This window comes from Rutilus rutilus, assembly GCF_951802725.1.
Source record: "Rutilus rutilus genome assembly, chromosome: 6".
In the NCBI taxonomy this organism is placed as follows: Eukaryota; Metazoa; Chordata; class Actinopteri; order Cypriniformes; family Leuciscidae; genus Rutilus; species Rutilus rutilus.
Window position 1 is genome coordinate 6,694,867 of NC_140214.1, and position 9,687 is coordinate 6,704,553.

Below are 9,687 nucleotides of genomic sequence, written 5' to 3' on the forward strand. Positions count from 1 at the left end.
TGTGCACTTTCAACCACTTCTGTCCGGATTTCTTCGAGGGGAGGGTCTATGTATGTTTTTTTTTAGATCTCTGACAGCCACGAGATCACGAGTGTGTGTTAGAAATCAGGAATGGTGAGAGAACATTGAGCTTGGTACGTTTTTCGTCTTCAAACAAAACTGACGCATCAAGTCAGTAAGCTGAGAGAAGGCGGTCTTTTGTGGCTGTTCGAATGCATTCGATCACATGGGCGTCTGCACTAAGAGCAATCCGGTCAAATGTGTTTTCGACTACCTCCGGAAGTTGTCGAAAACGGACAAGCTGAAAACATTTTAGACCCCGTTTACACCTGTATTTAACGTCATCCACTTGTGATCCGATCGACCAATATTAATCTTAATGGCCCGAGGATTCAATAAAAACACATTCACACACACAGCAGATGGTCTTCAAAAGGTTGAACAAAGAACACACACGCATATTCTTGTACATCTATCTTTGTGAGGTCATTCATTGACACAATGCACTCTGTAGCTCCTTACCCTTCCCATCACAACATCACAAGTGCCTAACCCGTACCCTTAACCCAGTGGTTCTCAACTCCAGTCCTCGGGACCCCTTGCTCTGCACATTTTGTATGTCTCTCTTATCTGACACACTCAGTTCAGTTCATGGAGTCTCTCCTAACGAGCTGATGATCTGGTTCAGGTGTGTTAAATAAGGGAGACATAGAAAATGTGCAGAGCAGCGGGTCCCGAGGACTGGAATTGAGAACCACTGCCTTAACCTAATTATAACCTTATCCCTAAAACAAAGTCTTGACCCTAAAACAGGCCTTTAAAGGAGTCTCAGAAAGTGAAGACCAGCCCAAATATTCTCACTTTACTCTTGTTGTCCTCACTCTGATGGTCTAAAATCTCAAATCAGTCCTCACGAAGATAGTTTTACAAGTATACACACACACACACACACACACACACACACACACACACACACACAGAATCTGTCCAGCAGAGAGTTCTTGTCTGAAAAGGTGGTAATGCTGTTTTTAAAACAGACTGGTCATCTGCTTACCCACGAGACCTAATAAAAGGGAAAGTACATAAACACCCACAAGATAAGAGCTTCATAAAGAGATATTAGATATTAGCTCTGTTCAAATGACATAATTTGTCATGGTCACAAAAAAAAAAAAAGTAAAAAAAATAAAATAAAATCAAGCCAAATCAACTGTGAGCGAGTGCCTCAGATGTCCTGAGGTCCTTCCTGAGACCGACGCTCACACATTCTGATCTTTTCAGTGTGAAGTCGAGATGTCTTCTCAGTAGAAAACTCAGCTCCAGGCTGATGGAACGAAAGAGACTGCAGTTTATAGAAAAACAAACCCTCCAGAACTGAATTCTGTCTGCTTGCTTTCCACATATGTCGACCATTTATGGATGTGAGCACGATTAAGTGTCCAGGCCTGAAAGATCTGCATGTCTTGATGTTTTGAAGGGTGCGTTTACTGCGCAGCCACTTCCTGGCTGATGAACCGGCGCAGGCGTTCCAGGTACTGGCTGTAGAGCTCGATGTCGTTGTGACCGGCTCCTTCCACCCACAGCGGCTCCACGGCCTTCGGGCAGCGCTCAAACAGGGCCAGACCATGTGAGAAATCAATCACTTCATCCTCCGTCCCATGGATGATCAGCACTGGAGATGTGATTTTAGACACCTTCTCGATGCTGAGAGAGCAGAATCAGACACAACAAAGAGCCATTACAAGAACTGTCCACCCAGAGAGGAAAATTCTGCCACCATTTACTCTCCCTAATGATGTTCCACATCAGTATGACTTATATTTCCTGTGGAACTTAAAAGGGCATTTGGAAGAACATACTGGTCTTTTTTTACAATGCAATTATACTTTAAAGGGATTGGAGCTTTCATCCTTCAAGGACACAAAATAACTAGAAAAGTTCTACATATATTCTGAAATCTTATGACAGCTTTGTGTTAGGAACAGGCCAGATTTGTCAGAATTTGCTCTTTTGTACTCTACCATTAAAAAGTTTGGGGTCTGTAACATTATTATTTTGTTGGCTGCATTCATTTCATCAAAAAAATACAGCAAAATCACTAATATTGTGAAATATTATTACAATTTAAAATAACTGTTTTGTATTTTAAAATATATTAAAATGTAATTTATTCCTGTGATGGCAAAGCTGAATTTTCAGCATCATTACTCCAGTCTTCAGTGTCACATGATCCTTCAGAAATCATTCTAATATGCTGAGTCGCTGCTCAAGAAACATTTCTCATTATTATCAATGTTAAAAACAGTTGTGCTGCTTCATATATATATATATATATATATATGGCTTTTTTGGGGGGATTCTTGGATGAATAGAATGTTCAAAAGAACATCATTTATTTGAAACAGAAATCTATTGTAACATTATAAATGTCTTTACTGTCTCTTTTGATCAATGCATCCTTTCAGAATAAAAGTATCCATTTCTAAAAGTCTTACTGACCCCAAACTTCTGAACGGTAATGTATTCCTCAGAATAGGAGAATGAAATGGGCGTGAATAAATGATGACAGAACCATCATCTTTGGTTGAACTATCCCTTATCCCTAAAGAGGTTATAAAATGCTGTTATTTATACCTGTAACATCAATGCATCACACCTGCACATCAATTAAGTTCCGTTTTAATGCATAACCTTGAGGGCCTATTGCTTTAAAGGGGACCTATTATGTGCTTTTTCAAAGTCTTGATTTTGTTTTTGGGGTCAAAACCGTAATTTTATTTTTGAATATGAAATAAATGTACCAAGGTCCGGACCTCGATGACCTCATAGCTGGCTACGGCCATGTACACACTAATGAAACTTAAACGTAAAAAAGCCATAATTAGGAACCCTTTAAAAATACTGTGAACGACAGAGTTAAGCACATCTTTGTCATGCTTAGAAAAAGGTTTTCAGTGTTCACTGACTTTGGGAAGGCGTCAAAGCAGTACGTCTTCTTGGTGTCAGGGAAGGCCACCCTCATCCCTGAGGTGAGGGGTGAGTGAAGTACCACGGCGGCACACTCATAACGGGACGCCAGGTCCACGGTGGGCACGGTGCCAATGCTCTGCCCGTAAAGGATTATATTCTCAGGGCTGATGCCATACCTGAGACAGCACAGAAGACATTTCACAAACACAAAATGCAATTAAAACAGACCTGAATTTCCACATTGTACCAGTACAGTAGCATGCTCTCTAGTCTCAGGATTCTGACATACCTTGAGCGCAAAGCATGCCACGCAGCGTCTATGTCTGCATACAGATTCTTCTCAGAGGGTTTCCCTGTGCTGACGCCATAACCAGAGTAGTCATAAGAGAAGATGTTGCAGTTTATACGAGTGCCCAGACCGATGTAGAAGCTGCTCATCTGACCGAGATCCACAGCGTTACCATGAGAAAAGAGCACAGTGTACCTATAGTGCGCAAAACAGAGGGATTGGCGTGATTATCCTGCTTCCTTCTGCTCTGTTCTCCTCAAAGGATTGGTTTTCCCCACAGGACAAATCTTGATATTTTACAAAAGCTTGTTAATTAATGAGGAATTAGTTAAAGTAGATAGTTGGTTTAAATATAACAAATTATCTGTAAATGTAACTAAAACCAAATTTATTATATTTCGTTCAAATAGAAGCCGGACAAACATTGAAAGGATACAAATCAAAATACATAATAAACTAATTGAAAGAGTAGAGAACATCAAATTCTTAGTCCTTAAACTTTAAACAACATATAGAGTTTTTAACAAAGGAATTGTCAAAATATGTTGGCTTGTTCTATAAATTAAGATACGACCTTCCTTTTGATGCTCTTCTAAGGCCCCGATCACACCTAACGGTAACACTGTACCGGTCTCTTTTTGAATCACATTTAAATTATTGTAATATTATATGGTGTAACACGTATCCAAGCCATCTTGAAAAATGGCAGATTCTACAGAAGAAAGTTATACGTGTTATATCATGGGCAAATTATGATGCTCCCTCTGGTCCGCTTTTTTATAGGTATAAGCTTCTGAAGCTCGCTGAGTGCAACAGTTTTCAAAATGCTTGTATTATGTGTAACGTAGTTTATAAATTGCATCCAAAACGTTGCCATCTCATTCCAGTTACCTTGTCTACTCATGACCATAACACTAGAAGGAGAACTCTATTACGAGGGAAAAAGCGTAAGCTGAAGTGTACTAGCTTTAGTATAGCATGTAAGGGTCCTGGGATCTGGAATGAGATTGACAATTCTATAAAGGAATTACCTTCTCTTGATATATGTAAAAAGCATTTTAAACACAAATTGTTACAACATTATGCATGATAGACCCCATAAGGCTGAAGGTTTCATATTTTATTGATTTATCTGACTTTCTTTTGTGATGTTTGAATACCCCTATTTTGTTTGAGGGATGGATGAGATGTGTGATGTATGCTGGCTGGTGGGAGGATATTTTGTGATGAATGGTGTTGTTGTTGGTGTGGATGGGTATTGGGTGGGTGGTCTATTCTTTGTTTGTTATTAGTGCTGATTATGTGTCTTGAAGGGCCCTATTTATAAGCCGGTATGGCTTCTGGGGAGTCCTTTTTACAGAATGGTATCTTCTTTAAATCTGTAAATATGAACTTGTTGTGTTCTGTGAATAAACAAATAAATAAATAAATAAATGCTCCATGCCACACAGTCAGGCCAATCAACGTGTGGATGGAGGACCACCAGATCCCTGTTCATGGCCAGCCCAATCTCCAGCCCTGAACCCCACTGAAAAACTCTGGAATGTGATGAAGAGGATGGACACGAGGTCGCAAGCCATCAAATAAAGCCAAGCGCCTTGAATTTGTGCGCCAGCAGTGGCATAAAGTTACCCAACAGCAATGTGAAAGACTGGTAGAGAACATGCCAAGACACATGAAAGCTGTGATTTGGAAATCAGGGCTATTCCACCAAATATTGATTTCTGAAGTCTTCCTAAGTTAAAACATTAGAACCGTGTTGTTTAAAAATGTATATAAACGTGTTTCATTTGCATCACTCGAGGTCTGAAACCATGGCATTTTTTGACCAATTGTAATTGTCTGCAAATAAATGCTCTAAAAGACAATATTTCTATTTAAAATTTGGAAGAAATGTTGTCATTAGTTTATATAATATAACAAAAATGTTCATTTTACTCAAACACATACATATAAATAGTAAATCCAGAGAAACTACAAATTTTGCAGTGGTCTATACATTTTTTCCCGAGCTGTATTATAATTCGTCTGTGCATGTTTCATTGTTTTAATGACCTCGTCATGTTTAATCAGTATGTGTTAACTCAACTCAATACACTCAACAGCCAATGCATAGACAACCAATAGAACCAGTTTTTGTTCATACAGTCTGGATATACAAGAGGACTACCAAGACAGCAACTAAAGAATACTTTTTCTACATAAAAAAAAAAAAGTCACCATGAAATCAAATAAAAAATTCTAGTTTTTTTTATAATAGAATATTGCTGCATTTATTATACATGATTTATCTGTGCACATCATCGTTTTGTTTTTTTTCTTCAAATTCCTCAAAATGTCCTCAATGTTTAATCAAAATAACTTCCCCTCCCTCTTGCAGTGACATCTCTTCTCTTTCCTGACATGTTTACTGGCGTGAGGGCGGGACAACCTGTCACTCACATGAGATCACAGCAATAGCAAACCACAACCATCCAATCAATTTCTGCATGGATCAAATCAAGCCGTTTCACTCAGATATACGTCAAAACACTAATGCAACCTCCGTTTCATGGCGACTTTAAGCCGCTCCTTCCTCACCTTGCGGACGGGGCACAGCGGATGTACATACATCCCACTCTGTTCCCACGGCTGGAGTGTGTAAGGAAGACCTCGGTTCCGTCTAGCTCCCTCTGGGAATACTGGAACTCTGCTCGCTCAGAGAGGTGCAGCTTCCATCGGCCTTCACCACTCCTGTCACCAGAACCTCCTCCTGCTACTGCTCCTGCTACTGCTCCTCCTCCTCCTGCTCCACCTCCGGCACCTCCGCCCACGCGAGAGCGCAAACCTGAGGCTCCAAGGTTAGAGGTCACAGGTGAGGTGGACTCCAGGTCTGGCACAAGAGTGTATGTGGGCTCCGGGGGCAGGAAGGCCAGCTTCGCTGCAATCCGGCTCGGACAGGGCGGACAACAGAAGAGTCCGCACAACTCGCTGATGGATAACCCGTTCATTTTCTTCTGCTCAAATTAGAGACCTGTGAAAGATTGCACAGGTTTAATTATCATATTTCAAAATATCATTCATATAAGCCAATGCCAACAAAGAATTCCAGCCAAGTGAGAATGTCAATGGATGTTAAGGAGGGTTGACATTTGGATTAAAGAGAAATGTAGATTTGGTCATTATGTGATTAACCTTTAGAGACATTTTAATGGGGCACCGAAATTAAAGCTGTATTCGGGTTCATCACTACAGAAAGGCTGATGTCAGGAGAGCCCATATTATTATCACAAAACTAAATCACAGATCAGAGCTCACCGCCTTAATTCAGAAAAACAATCTATGCGTGCAGTGGCTGAATGAATATTAAAATTTTATGTAAAAGCTTACTGACAGCTAAGTCAAATAACTGAAGTCTTGTGTGTGTGTGTGTGTGTATGCGTGCGTGCATATATATATACATTTATATATAAATTTAACAAGTTTATAATATATCAACTACTAAGAAATTGTGAAATGTGTGTATTTCTTTGACTTTCCACTTAATATTAATATAATATTAATGAAATAATATTAAAATATAATTTGTAACGAAAAAAACAGATTAAAATGATACGCAAAAAAATAATAATCGACTGGTGCTCACTATATTCAAGCGAAAATTACGTAACGTTACATTAAAATAAAAATAAAATAGTATTAAAATATAAAATATAATTTAGATAGTATTTTATAATATATATATATATATATATATATATAAAATCAAATATAAAATAAGATACAAAATATGCACAACACACCATATGCACAATACACAACACACCATATGCACAATACACAACACACCATATGCACAATACATAAAAGGTATCCATTGCACAAATGCATTTTTCAAACTGCACACCACATGTATCTAAATTATTTAGAAAAGTGCATTGCTTTACTCCTGATATGACCATAAATAATCCACTTTTGAAAAATAATCCAGCCAATATGAATTGATATCTAGGCAGTTAGCACTAGCTGGATTTCTGGCCAAATAAATCAAAGACATCACTTACCAAAAGGGTATTGTAATACAAAATGGGCTTTGGCTACCTAGAGATACAGTAAACGCTAACAGTTTGATCCGTATTGACTGGAAATAGGCAGTGGGATGACAAACATCTTGCTGATTATGGCAGGAATCAGCCCGGCATTAGCACTAACACTGGTGTTGTCATCTGTCGGGCAAAAAACGAAGGCAGCGCCGGATATGCCGCATTTCACAATAAAAGCCCTTTAACCGGAAAAGTTCACTATGTAAAATAGAGTTTACTTCCAAGACAAACCCATTAAAAATATTACAATTATGAGAATAATTAAACTCCTAATAATTATAAATATAAATAATACAATTAATTACGCATAGATATTACATATTTATTTGAAAAACATTTACTTTACTGGTAAAAAACGTAATATTGCCCAATATTAATATTATAAATGTGATCTTTTAATCACAAATAAACATGTTTATTCAAAATTTGTATTAGATTTTTGGCTCGTTCAATGCTCATGGACAATGTTTGGAAGTGGATGTGCCTTTTTTCTCCAGAGTAATCTCCCATTATAATCATTCACAATGTAAAAATTATATGACCAATAAGTTATGACAAAATATGTTTTTACATTGCTTTAACTCATACAATTTAGTTAAGCAATTGTCATCTTTTTTTTATTTTATTTTTTATACATGATTCAACTCATTTTTAAGTCAGTTTAATGTAATTTAAGTTGAAATGACTTAACCATCCAAGTTGATTGTACATAAAAATTTAAGGCAGCAACTTTTTCTCACAGTGCAGAGACTCCCCAAAGTAGAATACAAATTATATTCATTATCATTTTATGATGTGCGAGAAGAAAACGAAACAACCATTGCCTTATTCACTAAAGTTAAATATGTTTATGACTAAACCTAAAACAAACAAAGAAAGTTAAGATGGACCTCTGTTATAGGCCTTTCTTATCTCATATTACTCTCTTAATCTAGTACTGATACTGCATCAAACATAACTTCATGACCAGATATGATATAGAGTCACAGTGGCTTTACTCATTTACAGAAAGTTCCCTAATTTTTATTTCCAAGTTAGAACTGTTTGTTTCTCAAGCACACATTTTTTTTTAGATTTAGCCACAACACATCTTTATAAATGTGGGATTAAATAATTCCTGTCTAAAATGATAGGCTACTTAAAGTTTAATAGGACCTATAAAATTCAGATGTGATAAAAAAAATAAAAAAATAATAATAATTATATATATATATACCTTTCACCTATAAAAGATTAATTATTTACATTGATGTAGAGGTTTATTTATTTAGCTGCATAACAAGGTTGAAATTTTACATATGACAGTTTAATTTAGTCCCATGTAAAAATAATGTGCACACAATGTGCAAAAACATTTGGACTTTTCCAAGGTACTTCATCAGCTGCAAATGTTAATAATTTGACAAATGTGTATTTAGATGTATCTCTGTAATGAGTGGTCTATTGTGATTTTTTTTAAGTTGTTGGTTGAGGTTCAGAACCCGCAGAGCCCTTGACATTATTCTATCAGCATTGTGCCCTTGAGTAAAACACTGCAGCAACAAGTAAAAGAAAAGTAACATTGTGTCAGGGTCCTGTCATCTTGATTGGTTTTATTATTAGTTTGGGTGACAGGATCCTAACACTCATATGTTTGTCTTGTCCTTGTGTGAGCGTGCACAGATTTGGGGTTGTTCTCTGGGCCGTGCACTCTTACTGTATGTCTGTGTTTTCAGTGTTTGGGGCATGGTGTCTAGATCCTGAAAGTTTCGGTGTGGGGTTCCTGACACCCGTGCTTCATGCACTTCTGTGTGATCTTGTTTTCTGTTTGTCCATGTAGCAGATGAGGGTGTTTGTCTGAGATGTGCTCTTCTGTCATCTCTAGTTTTGGCCCCACCCTCTACATGATTATTGGTTTATTTGCCCAACATGCTCTCCCTTATTACCATCCTGATTTTCTTCCCTATTTATTCTCCCTTTGTTCTCTGTCTTGTGTCAGTTCATTGTGGATGCTATCCTGTAGGCCTGTTTTGCCTGGCTGTTTTTCCCTCGTGGGGTAGTGTTTGGTTTTTGTTACTAATAAAAGCCATTTATTTTCTCTGCATCCTTAAATCGTCGCCTCTTCCCTGAACCTCACCTGACACATTGTCTCTTCTGGTTAAATGTATGGCTCCATGTGAGAATTTTAAATAAGGGAAATTAATAAAAAATAGCAATATCAGTGCAAGTTGCTTTCGTTTAAGACAGCTCAAACATGTATTACGCCCCGACTCTATAGGGGAATATAAAAACACTAAAGAGGCGTAATAAATAATGTTGGCCTGTGGAAATGGAATCCCAGCAACGAATCACTCCGGTCGATAATCT

The 9,687-nt window shown here is 37.6% G+C and overlaps 1 protein-coding gene across 1 annotated transcript; it reads right to left on the reverse strand.

Annotated features, from left to right (window-relative positions):
* Positions 1–1,107: 1,107 nt before the first annotated feature.
* On the reverse strand, positions 1,108–7,489 carry abhd17aa (abhydrolase domain containing 17A, depalmitoylase a). The gene is made up of 5 exons (XM_084411217.1): positions 7,303–7,489; positions 5,840–6,272; positions 3,260–3,454; positions 2,967–3,146; positions 1,108–1,704 (listed from the first exon to the last, which is right to left on the reverse strand). Exons 2-5 carry the CDS (start codon positions 6,247–6,249, stop codon positions 1,485–1,487), a joined length of 1,005 nt encoding a protein of 334 aa, XP_084267343.1. The 5' UTR covers positions 6,250–6,272; positions 7,303–7,489; the 3' UTR covers positions 1,108–1,484.
* Positions 7,490–9,687: the final 2,198 nt, after the last annotated feature.